Source organism: Somniosus microcephalus, chromosome 18, assembly GCF_052327205.1.
Source record: "Somniosus microcephalus isolate GS21.2 chromosome 18, FLI_Smic_1.0, whole genome shotgun sequence".
Lineage (NCBI taxonomy): Eukaryota > Metazoa > Chordata > Chondrichthyes > Squaliformes > Somniosidae > Somniosus > Somniosus microcephalus.
The window spans coordinates 33,863,401-33,888,833 of NC_141004.1; the positions used below are offsets into that span (position 1 = coordinate 33,863,401).

The following is a 25,433-nucleotide window of genomic DNA, read 5'->3' on the forward strand; positions in this document are numbered from 1 at the left end:
TTTTATTTACTGGCAATTCTAAACCTACTGAATTCTAAGATTGAACCAAATGACAAGACAACAAATATTCAAGTCAGACAACTCCTTTCAAATGGCTCAGTATTTTGTAAATGGCACAGTACTGCAGTCTAAATATTATATCACAATTGTATGTTATTTAAAGAGAGTTTCAGAACACTTAAAATTGTAAACATGAAATCATTTACACACAGTTCTATCCAACGAAGCAAAGTTGCTGCCATTTGAAATTACAGCTGTCCCAAACAGCTTTAGGGCCACAAAGAGGAAGCTTTTTGCTATGTGTCTCTTCAGAGTTGTGGCCAGGAAATTATTTTGGTTCCAACCAACCAAAAAACCTTTTTTTTTTCCAAACTAAAATGTTCTGTTCTGGTTTTTTTTTTTTTGTTTGGATCAATTTATTATGAAAAAACACCAGGGAAGGGTTATCAATGAACTTTGTCTACCACAGGATGTGATGCAAAAGAAATTCCCCTTCTACAAGGCAAGAAAAAACCCTGATTTTGCTACAATGGCACCAACAATGTGGATCCGTGGGATACAGAGAAAAAAGAAAATGACCTTTTTTCTTATCCATAGCTTATTGAAGAAAACCCTCATCCATCTCTCAAAAAAGGACAGGTAGTTACAAATCGTGCCTTTATTCTGCATCTAGCACAAGTATACTGCTCAAGGAAACTGCTCAATTAAGCAAATGCACCGTAACATTAATCACATAGCATTTCCCACTGGAAATAAAAGGAGAGTTAAGGAGCCGAGTCATTTTCCTAGAACTGTTGGAGGTAGGAAAAGTATGGTAATAAGCTTGGAGCAGCCTGATCCTTATTTTAGTAAGTATCCTAATATGATGAGCATTACTAAGATAATTCCTGTGAGTTTTGATCTTTGCACACAAGTTTTTGACTTGCAAAAACCCATGGTGAACAAGCCCCTTTAAGGGGACTGCTAATTAGTAAGGATATACCAACACTGACTTTATCACAGAATTAACTGCTTTTGGAGGAAGTTGGACCTTTTAGATTCAAGGAGTGATAAAGACTAGAGGTCTCAAAAATGTATGCAAAATGAGCTGCTGCTTGTATGCTCAGTTCCATTTGATTAGTAGTGGTCATGTGTGCCTGTAGAGGAAGAAACACATTAATAAAGATAGATACTGAAGATATGTGATGTAGGTGACTAGAAAATGTAATAGTTGCTACACCTGCAATCATTGCTGGGATTATCCAAATCAGCGAGGTCCCCAAGGTTTTAAGGCTGAAGATTTGTCTCAGCTATGTGTCAAAATATCCTGGAGGGCACTATCAAACCCATGAGATGCAGGCATGAAGTCTCCATTGGCATTCTCTCAAGATAAACTTTTATGCAAGGTATTTGAACACTGAGAAGCTCAATGTTCTCACTGTGGATAAAGAGAGTTGTTATTTAGTGCACTGGTATACTTTAGTTCAAACCTGGAAACGCAATTCCACCAGCTTAGCTCAACCTTCCAAAGGCATTGGTGATTGAAGGCATCCAATTTGTCCAGGTGTTATGGTCCAGCATTTACATGTAGCCAACAGAAATAGCAGCACCAAGCACTGGTGAAGACAAGTTTACTTCTTATGGCAATAAACATTACAGCCGAGTGATATTTTCCTCATCCATCCCACTAAGTTGATGTGATGCCAGTCTTTGAAGTTTTATGACAGGATGTGCGGATGGTGTTTGCAAGACAAATTAAGAATTCAAACTTGACTTTCTACCTTACATGTTGCAGAGAAAGTGGTGGATAAATGTTGCTTAGTGACTAAAGCACAGTTTTAGGGAAGGTTTTTGGAGACTTATAGTCCTGTTTGCTTATCCATTATTTGGAAAAGGACTATTCTGAATTCCTGCTCTTCCAGGATATATATATCTAAGTAGACTGGCCATATAAATATTTAGAGTCAATATTTATGCCCACAAGGGATCACAGTGGTGAGCTGCAATATCTAATTAACGCCAGCACAAGAAGACAGCATTATCATGCAATCTTTGATTAGTTATTTTTTCCCTCAAAGGTTCACTAAACCATTGACAGTCGAAACTGGTGGAGTCAAGGGCAAAGTATTTCATTTTCCCCACTGACGGCTCTACTGACTTGCCCGTAGGGCTTGTACATCCAAAGCTCGATACAACATATCCATTATTCTCTGGTGGAAGTTATTTTCTTCCAATTAGACGGTTGTGCTAAATTGAAGATAAGCGGAATTGGAGGACAAGATCAAGGATGGAATGTGGGGGATATTAATATTTTGCAGTATAATGAAAGCAGTATACAGCTGCAGGGAATAATGTCCGAATAAAAAAAATAACTCTGCTCGTAAATGTCTGATTTACAGAGCGAGAGTGCAGCTCGATATTTTTTTTGTTGCTGCAAGGGCATCATTGTTAGTGCTGTTGAGAATTACGTTTGGAATAAGATACTTGCAAAATTATTGCTTGCAGTCCTGTCTTGCTGCACACCAGTTCACAATGGAAAAAAGATCTTCAGCTCAGATAACCTTGGTTGCGTGGCTTCCAGTTCATTCCCAACCCTAAGTATTCTTCTTTAACTATAGCGTGTTGAATTAAATACACAGTTAGATGCTGTTGGACAATTCCTGACTGATGTCTCTAATGTCCAGCATGTGCCCATTTGTTAATCCTTTTGAGTTCCAAGTTTTTACTGTGCAGTCACTGAAAGAAAGAAGTTAAGAGACACATTAAGAAAACACATTTTGATCAATAACCATACTGAACCCTGCTTTTGTAGTGATGTATTGTTACACTATGGAGATATATTGTTAGAAAATAATTGAATACATTTCAATTTTAGATCTTTTGGCACCAAAATATATTAAATGTCTTGGAAACACAAAAACAGGCAAGAAAGTCTTTTTCTAGTTTTCCCCCTATGAAATTTGTCATTGAGGAGGCATTTTCAGCTGAGATAGCACAGCTTTGGAGACTATGCACATTTCTATGGCTCTCCCAGTCCAGTTCTGATCATCAAGAGCTTATAGTAAGAAACAGAATAGTCAAGTCATCTCCTTCCCCTAAAGTGGAATTTCTGCTGTAATGAGGCACTCAAACCTATTCGCCTGGTTGAAAATGGCCACACTCAATCCATATCTAATTTGCTACTTGCCCATTTCTAGTTACAAATGCAGTTATCCTCCCTTTTTATGTTCTTCCACAAAAACCCTGTTATTAGGTTTATTGAACTGATTTTAATTATATGCTCACAGCAAATTCCCATTTGTCATACAGTTTTCTATTAAAATGTTGCTCTCTGTGACTGTGAAGCAATCATTTTCCTCACTTCCCAGTGTTTTATTTTCGGTGATCAGCATTAAATTGCACAATAATAAATAACATTGCAACTCTTAGTAGTTTCTGAAGAAAATATGAACATATTTCATGAATAAATGGACATTTTGGGAGATATATCAAATTCTTTTATCTCATTTTCAAGGGGGAGGTTCTATGACCAGACATCATCCTTCAGTTAGAAGGGTAGCGTAGTGTAAGCCTTGGATAAAAATCAGTGCCACTCTATGTTTGGTTAACAGGAGGCACAAGTTAGACAAATTTCTCCTCTTCGTCTCACTTCTCGTCAGCCATTTAAAAAAATTAAGTCCAACTGAAAAGTATCAAGTCATTCAAAGAGGGACACTGGCAGAGTCAATTAAAAGGCTGCAAATGCTTGCATTATTTCAAAAGAGAAAGTGACTTTTAGAACATTGTTATGATCCCATAAAAAAATAGAACATTCTGCTTGGATAGCTTTCATACCAATATACCTCCATTTTTGGTAAATCAAAGCACACATTTATTTGAATCCCAATAAACTGCTATACATGCCCTACTTTCCCCTAGGGATCACAAAGATTTTGACCTCTTGCCACTTTCTAATGATATAATTACACTCCTCACACAATTAGGTATCTGCTGTCAATAGGTTATAAAATGACTAAATGCACACTCCAGTTCCAGGCAGCACACACCTTTGCAGATTCTGTTCACGGATTGTGTGGATTCAAGGAGGAAACAATTACAATGAGGATGCAGGGATGAAAAAACAGAAGATAAAACAAAAAGGGAATGAAAGAAAAATGTTTAAAGTATATGTGAAGATTTTACTTGGTGTAATATTATTACCACATCTCAACACTTATGTACAAATTCAAGTGGAGTATTAAGATTATAGTAAAACATGGAAGGAATATGATAGAAGAAAGATAACTGAGTTGCATTTTTATTTTGTAACACTTTCCTACTTGAAGGTGACATGGACAGATATGTAGATTCAACATGGATTTTAAGTAATGGTTTGGATTCAACATGCTTCTGTAAAAAGCATGCAGTGTAAAGCCACACAACTTTGGTGAGATTTGGTGAGAGGTGTCATATTTGATTGTGAAATGAGCTTCCAACCACATATCCGTGGCATAACTAAGACCACTTATTTCCACCCCCATAATATTGCCTGTCTCTGGCCCTGCCTCAGCTCATCTGTTGCTGAAACTCTCATCCATGCCTTTGTTACCTATAGATTTGACTATTCCAACCCACTCCTGGCTGGCCTCCCACATACTACCCTACGTAAACTTGAGGTCATCCAAAACTCAGCTGCCCATGCCCTAACTCGCACCAAGTCCTGTTCACCCATCACCCCTGTGCTCGCTGACCTACATTGGCTCCCGGTTAAGCAATGCCTTGATTTAAAAATTCTCAAATTCCTCCATGGCCTCGCCCCGCCCTATCTCTGTAATCTCCTTCGGCCCCACAACCGCCCCCCCCACCCCCACCAAGATGACTGCACTCCTCAAATTCTGCCCTCTTGAGCATCCGATTATAAATCGCTCAACCATTGGTGGCCGTGCCTTCTGTTGCCTAGGCCCTAAGCTCTGGAATTCCCTCCCTAAACCTCTCCGCCTCTCTATCTTTCCTCCTTTAAGACGCTCCTTAAAACCTACCTCTTTGACCAAGCATTTGGTCATCTGCCCTAATTTTTTATGTGGCATGGTGTCAAATTTGTGTCTTATAACACACCTGTGAAGCGCCTTCGGACGTTTTACTACGTTAAAGGCGCTATATAAATACAAGTTGTTGTTATGATCTTTTAGTATTGTATTCCCTCCCCGTTTTTCCACTTAAGTTGCCCACTTCCTTCCTCAGATGCATGGGTGGGACTATTAGCAATTACAGAGACATCAAGGAGGCAATTAATACTACTTCATAGAAATCAAGTCAGGATGTGCAGTTCTGCAGATGGGATTGGTCTCATCAGTTTTATTCCTCGCCTTGCCAAATAGCTCTAGAAACATAGAAGACAGGAGCAGGAGTAGGCCATTCGGCCCTTCGAGCCTGCTCTGCCATTCAATGAGATCTTGGCTGATCATCCAAATTCAGTACCCTGTCCCTGCCTTCTCCCCATATCCCTTGATCCCTTTAGCCTTAAGAAATATATCCAACTCTTTCTTGAATATATTTAATGAACTGGCCTCCACCACCCTCTGTGGCAGAGAATTCCACAGGTTCACCACTCTCTGGGTGAAGAAATTCCTCCTCATTTCAGTCCTAAATGGCTTACCCCTTATCCTTAGACTATGACCCCTGGTTCGGGACTCCCCAGACATCAGAAACATCCTTCCTGCCTCTAGTCTGCCCAGGCCTGACAGAATTTTATAGGTTTCGATGAGATCCCCTCTCAATCTTCTAAACTCCAGTGAGTATAAGCCCAATCGACACAATCTCTCCTCATGCGTCATTCCTGCCATCCCAGGTATCAGCCTGGTGAATCTTCGCTGCACTCCTTCCATGGCAAGAACGTCCTTCCTCAGGTAAGGTGACCAAAACTGCACACAATACTCAAGGTGTGGTCTCACCAAGGCCCTGTACAACTGTAGCAAGACATCCTTGTTCCTGTACTCGAACCCTCTTGCTACGAAGGCCAACATACCATTTGCCTTCTTAACCGCCTGCTGCACCTGCATGCTTACCTTCAGCGACTGGTGCACAAGAGCACCCAGGTCTCCTTGCACTTCCCCTTCTCCCAATCTATTGCCATTCAAATAATACTCTGCCTTCCTGTTTTTGCCACCAAAGTGGATAACCTCACATTTATCCACATTATAGTGCATTGGCCATGTTTCTGCCCAATCACCCAACCTGTCCAAATCGTACTGGAGTTTCACGACATCCTCCTCACAGCTTACCCTCCCACCCAGCTTTGTGTCATCTGCAAATTTGGAGATATTACATCCAATTCCCTCGTCCAGATCATTAATATATATTGTGAACAGCTGGGGTCCTAGGACCGATCCTTGCGGTACCCCACTAGTCACTGCCTGCCACTCGGAAAACGACCCGTTTATTCCAACTCTTTGCTTTCTGTCTGCCGACCAGTTCTCTATCCAAGTCAATACCTTGCCCCCAATCCCATGTGCCTTAATTTTGCACGCTAATCTCTTATGTGGGACCTTATCAAAAGCCTTCTGAAAGTCCAAATACACCACATCCAGTGGTTCTCCCTTATCTATTCTACCGGTTATATCCTCAAAAAAATCCAGCAGATTAGTCAAGCATGATTTACCTTTTGTAAATCAATGTTGACTTTGTCCGATCCTGTCACTGCTTTCCAAGTGCTCTGCTATTACATCTTTTATAATAGAGTCTAGCATTTTCCCCACTACCGATGTCAGGCTTACCGGTCTATAATTCCCCGCTTTTTCTCTACCACCTTTTTTGAATAGTGGGGTAACATTAGCTACCCTCTAATCCATGACTTGTTCATTGGAGAAATTTGCCAGTGTGGGCAGCAGAGGTTGAAGAGAGATTGTGGCTATATTTGAGTCCACTGAGTGGGAGTTCAGTGTCCCAATGCCACAACTGGACCACCATCATATAATTTATTTCTTAACATGATGGTTAGCAATTCTGGTCATAAAACAGGATTTTGCCAAAAAAGCTGAGGAAAAAAAAGAGTAAATGCTCAAATCTAACTAAGAACAACTATCCCAGAATAACCCAAAAATAAATTTTAGGGGAACGTGAAGAAATGGGTTACCAGAGGAAATGAAAACCCAGAGTGATTAAAATGTCATAGCAGCTTCAAAAAACCTGCTGGACTTAATTTTCAAAATGGAGAAATTTATGGCTTTCACTTTTATTCAGAAAGGCTTAGAAGACAAATCACCATACCAATGAGCAGCAAAGAAGAATCAAGTACGGAGCAGAGCAGAAATCAGGATTTTAAGGTATACTACTGGCACGGCTCTTAATGGCAAGGACACGTCGAGGCAAACAAGGAGTAAGGCCTGCAACATAGTTCCATAGCTTCACCCGGCAATCGCTGTAGCAGAAAGGAAAGAGAAAAAGAGAGATACAGGGATATAATACAAGTTTGAAAGATGTAAGAAAGAAAAAAAAGACTCAAGGACCTATTGATGCCTGACATAGGAACTGCAAATAAGGGTTTCTACTTTTCATCATCCAGTTATTGAATGAATGCATATGTTCATTAAGGAGAGCATAGCCATGTCAGGAAATTAGACTGTCTTCTCCTACTGTGCACTCAGCAAAAGCACCAAACACTCTAGATTAGATTAAAGGCACAAGTAAAGCAATACAAAGCTTTTTTCAATTATCAGGAGCAACATTTAAGAGTGTGTAATCGTTAAGCCATACCTACAACCTAGTCTTTCAATTATCTTACCCTTAATTAATTATAAAGCTGTAACGGCAGCTATTCCTGGAGGAGTCCAACCATGGATGGGGACAGTAAAATATTTTAAGTTTACAACATGCCAATTTAAGGTGACTGTACATTATAGAACACTAGTAGGAAATACTTCAGGTTTCCCTCCATTTATAAGATTACACAGCGAATACAAGAGAGAGCCTCGAAGCTAACCTAATGAGAAGCAACTACATCCTGCGAGCAATACCTGGTTATTTTTTTGTGTAAAAGGTGATTGGCACTCCAGATAGCAATGAAGGGGGGGGGGGGGGTGGAGGAGGGGAAGGAGCAGCATGCATCATTATTGTCATGCCATTACATGGAAACAACATATTAATGTATTTGGACGTGATTTGCATCATTGGATTAGGTGTTGGTAAACAAAAAAAAGTTCATCAAACACAGTCATGAAGTTAGTTACCCTTTAGGTCCCCGCTAAGGTTTTGATACAAATATAGTTTCAATTCCCTTACCAGTAAAATAATTTGATCACAATATTAATTCCATTTTAGTGAAGAAGTCTATCTTCAGGGGAGGATGTTGACACATTATATAAACTCTGTTTCTGGAATAGCTAGGAACAACCTCCCCTGACCATTCCGTTGGTGTTAGCAGTATAGTCATGTTAGAAAGTCTGTCTTGTACCAGATATTGAATATGTTGCAGGTAATTGGTTAATTTGGGGGTTTAATTTCATTTTTGATTCAAAAAGTAAAGAATTCCTAGCATCTGACCTGCTCTCCAATCACATTAGTTAGCTTTCTTCCCTCTATTAATGAGTTTCACAGTTTATAGTTTCTGCAAAGGTCGCAGTGCACAACTATTAATTTAAAGGTTTAGCAAACTTAAATTTACCAATGTATTTCAACAACCTGGATTGAATAATCCATTTATTGTTCAGCCTTGGTTAAACTGGTTTATTTGTTTTCCTACCTACACTTCACACTTCTTTGCCAAGTAATGCAAATTCTGGAATGCAAAGATAACCCCCGGCTACTATTCTCTACTGCTAACCATCTTCTTAGACCCCTTTCCCCTGTCTCCTCGACACTCACCAACAACAAGTGCGAGGAGCTCATGGACTTCTTTGTCTCTTAAGATTGCAACCATCCGTTCAGCTGCCTCTGCCACTTCCCTTCCTTCCCCTAGCCCACTGGGCCAAACTTCCTCTAAGGTTCCCCCCCGGTCCTCGTCCTGAACTCGCATCTTTCTTCAGTTTCTCTCCGATCTCCTCTCTTGACCTCTCCATGCTCATCTTGTCCACAAGACCCACTTCCTGCTCCGTCGACCCTATTCCCACTAAACTGCTGACCACCCAACTTCCTTTTCTGGCTCCCAAGTTAGCCGACATTGTTAACGGTTCGCTCTCCTCGGGTACTATCCGCTCTCCTTCAAATCTGCAGTCATCACCCCTCTCCTCAAAAAAACAATCCTTGACCCCACTATCCTTGCAAACTACCGCCCCTCTTTCCAAAGTCCTTGAATATGTTGTCGCCTCCCAAATCCGTGCCCATCATTCCAGGATCTCCATGTTTGAATCCCTCCAATCCGGTTTCTGCCCCTGCCACAGTACCAAAACGGCTTTCATCAAAGTCATAAATGACATCCTTTGTGACTGTCATGAAGGTAAACTATCCCTCCTTGTCCTTCTTGACTTGTCTGCAGCCTTTGACACAGTTGATCACTCCATCCTCCTCCAACGCCTGTCCACCATTGTCCAGCTGGGTGGGACTGCACTCGCCTGGTTCCATTCTTATCTATCTAATCATTGCCAGAAAATCAACTGCAATGTCTTCTCTTCCCACTCCCATATCGTTACCTCTGGTGTCCCTGAAGAATCTATGCTTGGCCCCCTCCTATTTCTCATCTACATGCTGCCCCCTTGGCGACATCATCTGAAAGCACAGCGTCAGTTTTCACATGCACGTTGATGACACCCAGCTCTACCTCACCATCACTTCTCTGGACCCCTCCACGGTCTCTATAGTGTCAGACTGCTTGTCCGACATCCAATTCTGGATGAGCATAAATTTTCTCCAATTAAGTATTGGGAAGACCAAAGCCATTGTCTTCGGTCCCCACCACAAAGTCCGATCCCTAGCCACTGACTTCATCCCTCTCCCTAATATCTGTCTGAGGCGAAACCACACTGTTCGCAACCTTGGTGTCATATTTGACCCTGAAATGAGCTTCTGACTACATATCCGCGGCATAACTAAGACCGCCTATTTCCACCTCCGTAACATCACCTGTCCCCACCCTTGCCTCAGCTCATCCGCTGCTGAAACCCTCATCCATGCCTTTGTTACCTCTAGACTTGACTATTCCAACGCACTCCTGGCTGGCCTCCCACATTCTACCCTACGTAAACTTGAGGTGATCCAAAACTCGGCTGCCCGTGTCCTAACTTGCACCAAGTCCCGTTCACCCATCACCCCTGTGCTCGCTGACCTACATTGGCTCCCGGTTAAGCAACGCCTCGATTTCAAAATTCTTATCCTTGTTTTCAAATCCCACCACGGCCTCGCCCTTCCCTATCTCTGTAATCTCCTTCAGCCCCACAATGCCCCGAGGTATCTGCGCTCCTCTAATTCTGCCCTCGAGCATCCCTGATTATAATCGCTCAACCATCGGTGGCCGTGCCTGCAGCTGCCTAGGCCCCAAGCTCTGGAACTCCCTGCCTAATCCTCTCTTTCTTCCTTTAAGACGCTCCTTGAAACCTACCTCTTTGACCAAGCTATTGGTCATCTACCCTAATTTCTTCTTATGTGGTTCAGTGTCAATTTTCTTTTGTCTTATAACATTCCTGTGAAGCGCCTTGGGATGTTTTACTATGTTAAAGGCGCTATATAAATACAAGTTGTTGTTGTTGTTGTTGAGTATTAAAAATTAAACTATCAGTTTTGTATTGCAGTAAAATGTGTTGAATTCATCTTTCAGGACACATTTTTAAGACATAAATTGTTGCTGCTATTCTTTTCCTCTCTCTAAATGGAGTATGTGTGGCAAAACTCCTCAACATTTTACATGAAACTTAAAGAAAAAAGAATTCTTGACCCAAGCTTAATAATTCAAGTACAGTATCCAAAAAACAGTCGGTCTTGTATCGTTTAACAAAAAAAAAAATCAGATGAAATTTAACTGCAACAGGTTCAAATGTTCTTGATAATATCTATTTGGCACTTATTACACTACACAGCGGGTTAAAACAACATTTTAACAAACTGCCATTGACCAGAACTAAGATTCTGCCCACATTCTGAAATTCGAAAGCAGTATTTTCCCCCTCATTAAACAAGTATGTCCTTTCTTGGCAGAGTCACTGCTTTAACTGACTCCTGTAAACCTACATGAGTGTTAATGACATACCTCGAAGCACTGAAAATCCTGCTGGAGTTTGTGCAGATGGCATTAATGGGACTGTCATGGCCTCTGATCTCTCCCAGTGGCGTGAAGTTGTCTATGTTCCAAACTTTAAGCATTCCCCCTCGGCAGCCACTCAGCAATAGAGAGCGGCCAGGTACAAATGCCAGAGCACATACCCAATCCTTGTGAGCATTAGGAATTTGCTAAATAAAATTAAATTACATGTATTAAATACAGGTATTACATGAAAATGTAACAAAGCATGAGTCACTGATAGAGGATTGATTAACGGACAGAAAACAGAGAGTAGGGATAAACAGGTCTTTTTCAGGTTGGCAGGCTGTAACTAGTGGGGTGCCGCAAGGATCAGTACTGGGGCCTCAGCTATTTTCAATCTGTATTAATGACCTAGATGAGGAGACCGAGTGTAATGTATCTAAGTGAGACCACACCTGGAGAACTGTGCACAGTTTTGCTCTCCTTATCTAAGGAAGGATATACTTGCCTTGGAGGCAGTGCAACAAAGGTCCACTAGATTGATTCCTGGGATGAGAGGGCTGTCCTATGATGAGAGATTGTGTAGAATGGGCCTATACTCTCTGGAGTTTAGAAGAATGAGAGGTGATCTCATTGAAACACACGCAAGATTCTGAAGGGGATTGACAGGGTAGATGCGGAGAGGTTGTTTCCCCTGGCTGGAGAGTCTATAACTAGGGGGCATAGTCTCAGGATAAGGGGTAGGCTATTTAGGACTGAGATGAGGAGGAATTTCTTTACTCAGAGGGTTGTGAATCTTTGGAATTCTCTGTACCAGAGGGTTGTGGATGTCGAGTCGTTGGGCAGGATTTTCATTGGGCCGTGGAGGCGGGATTGGAGGCGTGTGGGGGGGTTAAAATCCCAAAATCGGGGGGCATGAACCCATCCCGCCCCCAAACCCGCCTCCATGCCAGTTTCAAAGGAGACAGATACCCAACTTGTGTTGGGAGCCACCTCCCCGAGGCGGGAAGGGGATTAGTGCCAGTTTTTAGCCTAATTCCTATTTTTATTCCTGAAGTGTGGGATTCCCGACGGCTCCAAACCACGCCAAGTTAGTGAGGCGGACCGTCGGGCTGAAGGGCTTGGAGGGTTCGAGATGTCCAGTGTTCAGGTGAGTGATGGGTGCATGAGTGCAGAGGTAAGTGTGTTTGGTGTGTCTAAAGTGTTTAAAGAAGTTTAATTACCTTTACAGCCTTCCTTCAGGTCTCGGGAGTCCCTCATCTCACCGGCACAGAAAGCAGAATGGCCACGAGCTGTCAAAAGTTGCAGCATTCAGCTTTCTGTTCTGGAGAGATCTCTAAATCAGCCTGAGAGGAAGGAATTAACTTGGAGTACAGACTGTCAGTGTTTGACAGCTTCAGAGAGCTGTCAAATGCTGATATTTCATCTGTCAAAAGCTCTTGACAGATGAAATGTCAATCTGTGACGTCACTTGTTGCTGGGTGGCCCTTAATTGGCCTGCTGAGCCCGCTGGGTGGGCTCAACAAGGTCAATCAAGTGAAAATCGAGTGGGTTTGCCACAACTCGATGGAGGCGAGACTACAACCCCAAAAGTTGTAGTCCCGCCTCCTACACGCCTCCAGTATCAAAATCCAGCCCTATGAGTATATTCAAGGCTGAGATAGATAGATTTTTGGACTCCAGGGGAATCAAGGGATATGGAGATCAGGCGGGAAAGTGGAGTTGAGGTCAAAGATCAGCCATGATCTTACTGAATGGCAGAGCAGGCTCGAGGAGCCATATGGCCTACTCCTGCTCCTATTTCTTATGTTCTTATGAAATTAATATTTCTCTAGCAATTCTGAAGATAATTACGTACAAAATTTTTTTTTAATTGATTTTTATCTGAACATTTTACTATTATTAAAGTTACCACTAGTGAAGATTAAATTATAACAGAAAATATTTTTTAATAGGTTGGATATTTCTATTTGCTATACAGGTCCCAGTTAAATCCCAGTGCTTCGCAGCATCTGTGCCTAATGGATGTCCAACCGGTAACTGCCAAAATGTCTGCCCATATATGGATGGGTATATTGACATGATATTTGTGCCATAATATTCAATTTTATTAAATGGGTATTATACTGTAGAATTAGCTGAAAGTCCACAATAGGATCACCATGATTTATCATTTTATGAAGGTGCAGGTACTATTAATGACAGGAGTCAAGATGAGTGGGTCCGACAGCCGTTGTGTATAAACTAAGGAAAATCATATATCGTCGCAGGAATGTTTTTCCTGGGTATGAGAGAGAACAATTACATCTTTTCTGTTTATTACACAAGAAACATGTGTAAAGCAACAAGGAGAAAATTATTACAAAACTAATCTGCCGCCTTTTGCTCCAAATGCGGAGGTCAGAGATTCAGTCTTGTACCTGTAATAGCTCTTGCCGTTCCAGGTCCCATTTTTTAATTCCGTTGTCTCTAGATCCACTAAACAGGATGTCCCCGTGGATTGCCAGAGATTCAATTCCATCGTAGTGGGGAGGCTCAAAATTATGTGTGGGACCAACGTTTCCCAGAATACTTTCAGCAATTTCAAACTTCTACAAAGCAAATACATAGCTGTTAACATTTCAAAATCCAAACATATTCAGGGTGTAATTTAAAAGAAACAAACGGCAGTGCAGATTAAACTCTGAAGGAACATTATTTCCTGAATGGCCATTTTCTGAAACAGCCAGTAACAGTTTGATTTGTAAACTGCAGCTGGATCATCACAATTACCAGAGAGACAAATCTGTGATTCAGTCGGTAATGTATCTGTTGTAACATGAAGTTCTGCAATAAGGTTAAACTTGATTAAAAAACATAGGGGGCAATATTGCCAGCCCTGGGGAGGCAGGACTGCCGGGAAAATGGCACAATCTGGGGGCAGGTACCCATCCCACCTCCGTACCATCTTCCCAGCAGGCGGATACCCGACCTGCACCGGGTCCCGTCTCCTCGAGGTGGGAAGGGGATTAGTGCCAATTAACTGCCTGTTAACAGGCAGTTAACAGGCAGTTTTTTTGGCTAATCCCTATTTTGAGCCCTGAAGTGTGGGCTTCCCAACAGCTCCGAACCTCGCCAGGGTCAGCGAGGCAGGCCGTCGGTCTGCGGGGGTCGGAGGGGCCGAGATGTCTGGTGTGCAGGTGAGTGATGGGTGTATGTGTGCAGAGGTAAGTGTGTGAGGTGTGTGTAAAGTGTTTTAATAAGTTTTACTACCTTTACTTCTTCCTGCAGGCTTCCTCCCTTCAGGTCTCGGGAGTCCCTCAGCTCACCGGCACAGAAAGCAGAATGGCCGCTGAACTGTCAAAAGCTGCAGCCTTCTGCTTTCTGCTCAGGAAGGTTTTCTAATTGAGTCTGGAGTAAAAAGCTCTTGACAGATGAAACGTCACTCGCTGATGTCACCAGTAACCGGCTTTCCCTTAATTGGCCTGCTAAGCCCGCTGGCCGAGCTTAACAAGGTCAATCAAGGGAAAATAGTGTGGGTTGGCCACAAGTCGATGGAGGCGGGACTAAAACCTGACAAGTGGGAGTCCCGCCTCCAAAAGCTCTCCATTGACAAAATCCAGCCCATAGTAACAGTTGCAATCTGAATTGCGGTCGTATAACCAAGATCATTGGGCTTTCCAACCATTTGCTAACCTGGTAAATAATTCATAGTACACTTGACTGTATAATATGGTGTTAAATGTATACTTAAAATACTGTTTGTTTTTATTGCACCAGTAACTTAATGATGCAAAATGACACGGACATGCAAAGGATAGATTGCTACTCTCTCACTTTTAGATTTTAGTCTAAACATTATGAAGGGTTGCTTCTGGGGGTGGATGAGAGGAGGTGGTTTATAATGTTGAGTTTAGGTCACAAAGAACATTACCTTCACGTAGTGATCTTTGGATCCAGTGATAACCAGGTCATGTTTTGTTGCCATTTTCTCCACTGTGAGGCACATCACTGGACCAATGTGGCCCATCAGTTTCCCAACAGGCTGAATTCTATACAATGAGAAAGAGAGAAGTTAATACTTGAGCTGGCCAAAGGGAGTGCAGTGTGCGAGAGGATCAGGCTGTTGCATACCGAGGAAACCATCTATTCTGAAAGAATACAAGCTAATATAACAATTGAATTACCATCACAAGGCTAAGTTCTAAGAAAAAGTAAAATCACTTTAAAAAAAAAGTTTTAACATCCACTGAAATTACTGATTTTTAAAAATTCATTCTCAGGGTGTGTGAGTGCAGTAGCAAGACTGGCATTTATTGACCATCCCTAGTTGACCTTGAGAAGGGGGTGGTGGGCCGCCTTCTTAAACTGCTGCAGTCAGTGAGGTGAAGATGCTCCCATAATGTTTTAGGCAGGGAGTTCTAGTATTTCGGCCCAGCCACGTTGAAGGAATGATGTCCAAGTCAGGGTGGTGTGTGACTTGGACAGGAACTTGGAAGTGATGGTATTCCCGGTATTCCCATGCACCCGCTGCCCGTGCCCTTCTAGGTGATGGAAGTCGCAGAGTTGTGAGGTGCTGCCAAAGAAGCCGTCGCAAATTGGTGCAGTGCATCCTGTCGCTAGTACACAGTGCAGCCAACGTATGCCAGCGGTGATGAGGATTGGATGTTTAGGCTAGTGGATGAAGTGCTGATTAAACAGACTTCTTTGTCCTGGATGATGTTGAGCTTCTTCAGTGTTGTTGCAGCTACCCCCATCAGGCAAGTCGAGAGTATTCGGTCACACTCCTGACTTATAGGTGGTGGAGAGGCTTTGGGGAGTCAGGTGGTGAGTCTGACACATTCATTTTTTGAAGAACACAGCCTATTTCATAAGTAACTATTTTTAATATAATTTTAATACAAAGAATATTCAATAATAAAGTTGTACATTTTTAAAGAATCTCCAATCTAATCAAATACACTAAAAGAGGCTAAAATTACTTTATGCTACATAAAAATAAAATAATGAAACATGTTCAGGAAAGGTGGCTTACTTCTTAAGATCCCAGATCCGAACAGAGTTGCCAGTAGCAGCATAGAGGAGTGTGCCAGCAGGATTCAGTGCAATCTGATTAATCTGGTGCTCACCTGGTGCGATGCTCACAGTGCGACTGGCTGTGCTGGCACAAGCATCACCTGAAATCACCTGACCAGAGGAACTGATCATAGAGGAAAACAGACGGTTATTTGTCGTCTTCAAACTGTTCCACATTAGCATTTTGTAATCCATTAATTTTATTTCATTCCGCCTCGATGACTCCATTAAGTGGCTTGATACCTGCAAGCTGATCACCCAATATCATCCCAGGACAAGTATGCGAGCTGTCATTACAGCAGGAATACATGCATGGTAATAAATGGACATCCAATCTGCATTCAAACAAATGTGCTCTTGCTCTCTCCCCACTCCCAATCAGCAACAGAGTTAAAATAATGTCATTTTCACATAAATGACACAGTAAAATTATAAAGTAGCCGTGTAAAGCTACTGGCTTGATCTTACTTTTCTCTCAACTCCCTCCTCCATAATTTTTTTTAAAAGTAGATAACTAATAGCAAAGTGAGAAGGACAATATATAAACTGATTACATCAATCAATTTTAAATAATATTTAAAAATCTTGAAAGGTACTCTTTGCATGGTGGTGTACATTGTCTTCAGTGAATCTGACACTTGAATAGGGTTGCTATGAAGTTGTAACTGAAATTCGAATTCTTGATGAATTAATTCATTTGGCTTCCCTTAACACTTGAAACCAGTCTTTCTATATTCCTCTGCTACACTTCCTGTTGCTGGCACCTTTTATCTAACACGATGAACCAAATTGAAAATAGTACTCCAAATATAGTCTGATCAGGGCAGTGAAAAGCATTAACATAATCTCTCTAAACTCGTCCTATTTTCTCTACACATCCCAAAATTCTATTAGCAATGTTAGTTACTTTGCCACATTGTCCAGACATTGAAAGTGACATTTGTGACATCTTTTGCAGGAAGGCTGCTTTCCTTACAGCAGCTGATTGGTTTGTGACTGAAGCCACCTTGAGATAAGGCTAACATTTCATTAACCTTTTTGATTACTTGTTGTACCTGTGCACTAGTCTTTAGTGATTTGTGTACCGGGACACCCATCCCTTTGCAAATCCTTTTGCTCCTCCACAGTTCCTAGTCTCTCACCATTAAGAAAGTGTTTCAATTTTTCTTTCTTAGATCCACACTTCCCTACATTGAACTCCATCTGCCTTAGTTTTGCCCACTTACTTAATCTGTCTATGTTCCTTTGTAACTTTTTTGTCCCATCTACACAACTTACTGCGTCTCCTAATTTACTGTCATCTGAAAACCTGGATAGACAACTTCTCTAATCCTTCATTCAAGTCATTGCTATACATGGTGAAAAGCTAAGGCCCCAATACTGATCTCGAGGGAACACCGCTTGTCACATCCCACCAATCAGAAGACATTCCTTTTATCCCTACTCTGTCTCCTACAGTTAAACTGACAGGTCTGTAGTTTCCTGGTTTTTCGCCCCCTCTCTTAAATAATGGAGTGACATATGAAATTTTCCAATCCAAAGGCACAATTCCTGAATCTAGAGAGCTTTGTGTGATACCACCCAGCACATCCTCCAGACTGAAATTGTATATCTCACAAGTACTCTTAGTATCTTAATTTAAAAGAAAGTTCTTATCCATTTATATGCTGTACCCTAGATTCCTGTGGGATTTTTTAAATTCAGAAGTCTTTCATGTTGTCAAAAACATACTGAAAATCCAAACAAACATCAATATTTACTGTATCGGTAAAGTCTTCACGTAAATTAAGCAAATGCATTAGGCATGATCTTCCACTTCTATATTTGTGTTATCTGTTTCCTGTTAAGTTATTTACCTATTACTTGTGTTAGACTGTTGAGCCTGCAATTATCTGGGTCCAGTTTCAGCAGTTTTTAAATGGAGTCACAATGTGTGCTTGCTTCCAGATCTGCGGATCCTCAACCATGCCCAATAATTCCTCAACATTAATGGCCAATTTCCTGCAATGTTTTCCATAGGCTCCTCCAGCACCCCAAGAAATATGGCCCATGGGATTTGTTAATCAGAAGTCCCTTTTAACTTATCAAGTATCTCTGCCACATGGATTTCAAAATCCTTTGGGATATGGAATATATTATAACAGTTGAATAAGTTAGTATTATGCTTGTTACTGAATAGTTCAAAGAAATATATTTAAGATTTCAACTATTTTTATCTTAGTTAACATCACCACCATTTCTATATTTTAGACTTCTTCTAACTTCCTCTCTCATCATTTCTAAGTGTAACATCTTTACCTCAAAGGTTTTGTTTTATTATACATCTAATAACCTTTTCAATTTGTCCTATACTCCTCCCGGAGTTGTCTCTCTCCTTTTCCCCTGTTGGCTTTCTATAGTACAATTTTTCTTTCTTACTCCCACTTTAATTTACCTATTCATCCATTCTGGGGAATGTTTGTTTAGCTCACACTTATTTGATTTGGCATATTCAAGATTAAGTATTTCATTTTTCCTCAGCTGAGCTATCTTTCAACAATGCTTTCCAGTATAGAGTCATAACGGCACAGAAGGCAGCCATTCAGCCCATCATGTCTGTGCCGGCTCTCTGTAGAGTATTCCAGTCAGTTCCATTCCCCCGCTCTATCCCCGTAGCCCTGCAAGTTTATTTCCCTCAAGTGCCTATCCAGTTTCCCCTTGAAAACATGGAGTGTGTCCGCTTCCACCACTTCCGTTGGCTGAGAGTTCCAGGTCCTCACCACTCGCTGCGTAAAAAAGCTTTTCCTCACATCCCCCTGTATTTCTTGCCCAAAACCTTAAATCTGTGTCCCCTAGTCCTTGTACCATCAACTAGTGCAAACAGCCTTTCCCCATCTAGCCTATCCAAACCCGTCATAATCTTGTACACCTCTATCAAATCACCCCGCAACCTCCTTTGCTCTAATGAAAACAAATCCAGCTTCTCCAACCTGTCATTGTAACTAAGATCCCCCATCCCCGGAACCATTCTGGTAAATCTCCTCTGCACCCTCTCAAGTGCCTTCACATCCTTCCTAAAGTGTGGTGACTAGAACTGGACGCAAGACTCCAGTTGTGGTCTAACCAGCGCTTTATAAAGGTTCAGCATAACTTCTCTACTTTTGTACTCCATGGGCAGGATTTTCATTGGGCTGTGGAGGTGGGATTGGAGGCGTGTGGGGGGTTAACATCCCGAAATCGGGGGGGCACAAACCCATCCCGCCCCCAAACCAGTTTCAAAGGAGGCAGGTACCCGACCCGCACTGGGACCCGCCTCCCCAAGGCGGGAAGGGGATTAGTGCCAATTAACTGCCTGTTAACAGGTAGTTAACAGGCAGTTTTTAGCCTAATCCCTATTTTCATTGGTGAAATGTGGGATTCTCGACAGTTCCAAACCACGCCAAGTTATCAAGGCGGGCCGTCGGGATGAAGGGCTTGGAGGGGTCGAGATGTCCGGTGTTCAGGCGAGTGATGGGTGCATGAGTGCAGAGGTAAGTGTGTTTGGTCTGTGTAAAGTGTTTAAAGAAGTTGTACTTACATTTACATACCTTTACAGCCTTCCTTCCCTCAGGTCTCGGGAGTCCCTCATCTCATCAGCACAGAAAGCAGAATGGCAGCGATCTGTCAAAAGTTCCAGCATTCAGCTTTCTGTTCTGGGGAGATCTCTAAATCATCCTGACAGGAAGGAATTAACTTGGAGTACAGATTGTCAGTGTTTGACAGCTTCAAAGAGCTATGAAACGCTGATATTTCATCTGTCAAAAGGTCTTGACAGATGAAATATCAATCTGGGACGTCACCTGTTGCCGGGTGGCCCTTAATTGGCTTGCTGAGCCCGCTGGGCGGGCTCAACAAGGTCAATCAAGTCAAAATCGCGTGGGTTGGCTAGAACTCGATGGAGGCGGGACTACAACTCAGAGTTTAGTCCCGCCTCCTACCCGATTCCTCAATGAAAATCTAGCCCCATACCTCTATTTATGAAGCCCAAGATCCCATATGCTTTGTTAACCACTCTCTCAATATGTCCTGCCACCTTCAGGGACCTATGCACATTAACTCCCAGGTCCCTCTCTCCCTGCACTCTCTGTAAAACTGTGCCATTAAGTGTACATTGCCTCTCCCTGTTCCTTCTGCCAAAATGCATCACCTCACACTTCTCTGTATTAAATTCCATCTGCCACTTGTCTGCCCATTCTGCTAGCCTTTCTATGTCCTGTTGCAGTCGATTTGGTATCATCATCACTGTTTGCCACACCCCCAAGTTTGGGGTCACCGGCAAATTTAGAAATTCTACTCTATTTCAATATCCAGGTCATTTATATATATATATCAAAAAAAAGCAGTGGCCCCAGCACTCACCCTTGGGGAACACTACTGTCTACCATCTTCCAGTCTAAAAAAACAGCCATTTACCACAACTCGCTGTTTTCTGCCCTTAAGCCAATTCCTTATCCAAGCTGTCACTGACCCACCTATTCCATGAGCCTCAATTTTGTTAACCAGCCTTCTATGTGATACTTTGTCAAACACCTTCCAAAAATCCATGTAGACAACATCCATTGCATTCCCTTCATTAATCCTCTCTGTTACTTCATCAAAAAATTCAATTAGATTAGTCAAACACAATCTGCCTTTTACAAATCTTTGTTGGCTCTCCTTAATTTGCTTAAATCTCTCCAAGTGCCCGTTAAATTTTTCCTTGATTATTGTTTCTAAAACTTTACCCACCACTGATGTTAAACTGACCGGCCTGTAGTTACAAGGATTGTCCTTACACCCTTTCTTTAACAATGGTGTCACATTTGCCACTTTCCAATCCTCAGGCACCTCCCCCACATCTAGGGAAGATTGGAAAATTATGGCAAGCCCTTCCGCTATCTCCTCCCCAAATTCCCTTAGCAACCTGAGATGCAAGCCATCTGGACCAGGCGACTTGTCCACTCTAAGCATACCCAGCCTTTCTAGTACATCATGTCTAGCAATTTTCACCCCTTCCATTGCTTCTATCTTTTCCACTTCTACTGATATTTTGTCAGCATGCACCTCCTTAGTAAACACCGATACAAAATACTCATTGAGTATTCTAGCCTTGCCCTGCGCCTCTAAGTATATATCACCTTCTTTGTCCCTAACAGGCCTCACACCGCCTTTTGCTACCTGCTTACTGTTTACATGCTGGTAAAAGATTTTGGGGTTCCCTTTTATGTTAACCACCATTCTACTCTCATATTCTCTCTTTGACAATCTTATTTTCATCTTCACTTCCCCTCTCAACTTATTGTATTTGGTCTGGTTCTCCCTTGAAGAATTGACCTAACATTCATCATGCACCCTCTTTTTTTGTTTCATCATCTTCTCTATCTCCCTTGTCATCCAAGGAGCCCTTGCTTTGGTTCCCTTACCCTTCCCTCTTGTTGGAATGTACCTAGCCTGTACTTGGAACATCTCCGCCTTAAAGATCACCCATTGTTCCATTACAGTTTTTGGTTCCATTTTACTCTGGCTAGATCCTTTCGCATCCCATTGAAGTTAGCCCTATTCCAGTTTAGAAGTTCTTCGCATCCCATTGAAGTTAGCCCTATTCCAGTTTAGAAGTTCCACTCTAGATTGTTCCTTGCTCCTCTCCACTGCTAACCTAAATCTTATGAGTTCTTCCCTTAGTTGTTTGAAGTTTGTATTTCTACAATCATACTTTTTTTCTATCCCTTACAGATGCAGAATACCATGTAATCTTACATATAAATATATATTGAACAGAAACAGATAACCACACCAAGAAACCCTTTTCAGCAAGACATTCAAATCGAAGGTCCTCTGCTGTAGGAATGATCTTCAAGCTGCTGGGATCAAGAAAGTATCCTCTGCAAACAGAAACTAGCTAGATTTAAATAATGGGGTAACGCTAGATAGACATTCTATAGTTTTACTCAGTGATCTTCAGGTATTGGGAGGAAATTGGAGAACTTTCACTCAGGAAAATACAAAATGGGACTCAGCCTGTGATCCAGCAGAATGCACATGGTCTGTGGAAGCACCAGATGGGTTGAATGAGCTTCTCTTGTTCCATGTTTCTTCTATTTTTATTAAGTTAAAGCTCAGAATCAGTGAGGTTGAACATTTATGCGATGAAAGGTGTGTTCCATTAGACTATAGAATGGGCAGATTCTTACGTTAGTGTCCTGATGCATTTGGGGGTGTCTCGGATGTCCCAAACTTTGATGTACGATGTGGAGACAGTAAACACAAGGCTGGAGTAACTGCAATACTTGACAGAGACCACATTGTTCGGATGCCCTTTCAGGGTACTGATTTCCTGTCCTGTGGCCAAATTCCACACTTTACAAGTGCGATCTAAAAGAATTACAGAGCAGAATTACAGAGCACAAAACTAAAACAACAGGAAACTCAGAAATCCAGAAGTAAGAGATTCAGGGAAATTTAAACAAATATCAACAACAACTTGTATTTCTATAGCACCGTTAGTGTAGTAAAATGTCCGAAGGCACTTCGCTGGAGTATTATAAGACAAAAGATTTGACACCAAGCCACATAAGGGGAAATTAGGGCTGATGACAGGTAGGTTTTAAGGAGCAGCTTAAAGGAGCAGCTTAAAGGAGGATAGAGGCGGAGAGGTTTAGGGAGGGAATTCCAGAGCTTAGGGCCTAGGCAACAGAAGGCACAGCCACCAATGGTTGAGCAATTACAATCAGGGATGCACACAAGGGCAGAATTAGGGGAGTGCAGATATCTCAGGGGGTTGTGGGGCTGGAGGATATGAGAGATATGGAGGGATTTGAAAACAAGGATGAGAATTTTTAAATCGAGGTGCTGCTTAACTGGGAGCCAATGTAGGTCAGCGAGCACAAGGGTGATGGGTGAACGGGACTTGGTGCGAGTTAGGACACGGGCAGCTGAGTTTTAGATGACCTCAAGTTTACGTAGGATAGAATGTGGGAGGCCAGCCAGGAGTGCATTGGAAAGTCAAGTCTAGAGGTAACAACGGCATGGATGAGTGTTTCAGCAGCAGATGAGCTGAGGCAAGGGTGGAGAAAGGCGATGTTACGGAGGTGGAAATGGGCGTCTTAGTTATGCCGCGGAAATGTGGTCGGATGCTCATTTCAGGGTCAAATATGACACCAAGGTAGCGAACAGTGTGGTTCAGCCTCAGACAGATGTTAGGGAGAGGAATGGAGTCGGTGGCTAGGGAACGGAGTTTGTGGCGGGGACTAAAAACAATGGCTTCGGGCTTCTCAATATTTAATTGGAGAAAAATGTTGCTCATCCAGAACTGGACAATTTAGAGACCATGGGGGGGTCGAGAGAAGTGGTGGTGAAGTAGAGCTGGTGGTCATCAGCGTACATGTGGAAACTGATGCTGTGTTTTCAGATGATATCACCAAGGGGCAGCATGTAGATGAGAAATAGGAGGGGAGCCAAGGATAGTTCCATGGGGGACACCAGAGGTAATGATGCAGGAGCGAGAAGGGAAGCCATTGCAGGGTCGGCTACCTGCCTCCTGGGAAGATGGCATGGAGGCGGGTTGGGGGCGGGATGGGTACCCGCCCCCAGATTCTGCCATTTTCCTGGCAGTCCAGCCTCCAAACCCGCCTCCCCAGGGCTGCAAAATCCAGCCCAAAATGTCTGTTCCTGGGCTGACTCAAGCCAATAATTTTTAAAGCATACAGCTTTTCCATTTATAGTAGGTATTGCTTTCAATGTTTAATAGTTCATAGAGGCGGCTCTTTTTACTCTATTTTTTCTTTTTCTCCAACATCATAATTATGCCTCTTCCATAGCTGAGAATACCTATAATTTCACTGTCTAACTTTTACATTTATTGGTTTGACACTCTGTTGGCATGACTTGATGTCTAACAGTGTGGTAACGAACAGACTAACATTCACAATTCCTCACGCACTGGTGTCTCAATCTCAGCCAAGCTGTCCACAAGATGGTGAATTTAAATGAAAAAGGAAATTAATCTGCACCCCTCCCAGCCACTTTCTACCAGATGGTTACATAGTGGCATTGGCTCAGCATTGAGTACATGACATATGGTATGTCAGAGGAGCAGGTGACAAATCTAGAGAAAAAATAATTTTTACCATGTTGCAAATATTGTATCTGCTACCAGTATGAATTGAAAAATTTTAGTATCTCCTCCCTAGCTGGATATTGCTGGAATTGGAGATCATTTTTTACAATTAAAGGTGAACGAGTTCTACCATGTACGATTTTTAGCAACATCATAAATAAATTCCTTGGGCTGGAATTTCTCAGCCCCGAGGAGGCGGGACTACTGGGAAAGTTGCAGAATTTGGGGGCGGGTGGCAAACCTGCCCCCAACCTGCCTCCGTGCCCTCTTGCCAGGAGGCGGGAAGGGATTAAAGCCTATTAACTGCCTGTTAACAGGTAGTTTACAGGCAGAAAATAGGATTATCGCCATTTTTTGTGCTGAAGTGCGGGCTTCCCGACCTGGGGGAACTGCGCTGGGGTGCAGGAGGTGAGTAGGAGGTCTGCGGGGGTCGGAGGGGTCTGAAAGTGAGATGTAGAGGAGAGTGATGGGTGCAAGTGTGGAGTGGTAAGTATGTGAGGTGAGTGTAAAGTGTTAGAAAATGTTAACTTACCTTTGTTTCTACCTATAGCCTTCAGCCACTGTGGAGCCAGAGTCCCCGACATCTCCATTGTAGAGATCACAGACTGGCTGTTGCATCCTCCGATACAACAGCCAGCTAATTTCTGCAAAGTAGAAAGGTTTGATGAGTCCTGAACACAAGGGCTCATCAAACTACACAGAATGTCAGTGTTTGACAGCTTCACAGAGCTGTCAAACGATGACATTTCTTCTTTCAAAAGTTCTTGACAGATGACACGTCATACGTTGTTGACGTGCTCCGTCACTGACGTCCCCCTAACTGGCCTGCTGAGCCCACTGGGTGGGCTTAACAAGGTCAATCAGGGGAAATTCCCGTTGGTTGGCCAGAAGCTGATGGAGGCGGGATGGAAACCTGGCAAGCAGCAGTCCCGCCTCCAAAAGCTTCCCATTCAGAAAATCCAGCCCCTTATATTCATGCGTGTGATGTCATTACAAATAGCAAACAAAGGAAATCTTCTCCCTAAATGGTTCATGCACTCAAATGAACGGTGGTTCCTTTCAATGTCACTATTTCTGCAATCAATTTTCAGTCATGGACTGTGCCTTCCAATCAAAAGAAGTCACTGTAATAATCAACTT

At 42.4% G+C, this 25,433-nt stretch overlaps 1 protein-coding gene across 3 annotated transcripts in view; it reads right to left on the minus strand.

Moving 5' to 3' along the window:
* Positions 1 to 391: 391 nt before the first annotated feature.
* Positions 392 to 25,433, minus strand: part of kif21b (kinesin family member 21B) — a 175,791-nt gene continuing 150,749 nt past the window's right edge. For 2 of the 3 annotated variants that reach the window (XR_015081709.1, XR_015081710.1), the window contains 7 exons: positions 22,369 to 22,549; positions 16,140 to 16,304; positions 15,039 to 15,156; positions 13,546 to 13,716; positions 11,132 to 11,331; positions 7,225 to 7,375; positions 2,627 to 2,715 (listed from right to left, as the gene is read on the minus strand). Coding sequence is in view for 1 of the 3 variants with exons in the window: in XM_086011338.1 (XP_085867464.1) it covers positions 2,619 to 2,715; positions 11,132 to 11,331; positions 13,546 to 13,716; positions 15,039 to 15,156; positions 16,140 to 16,304; positions 22,369 to 22,549 (932 nt within the window). In the remaining 2 variants the exon portion in view is untranslated. Of the gene's footprint in view, positions 2,716 to 7,224; positions 7,376 to 11,131; positions 11,332 to 13,545; positions 13,717 to 15,038; positions 15,157 to 16,139; positions 16,305 to 22,368; positions 22,550 to 25,433 lie in introns of all 3 variants that reach the window. The other variant, XM_086011338.1, reaches the window with a different exon arrangement.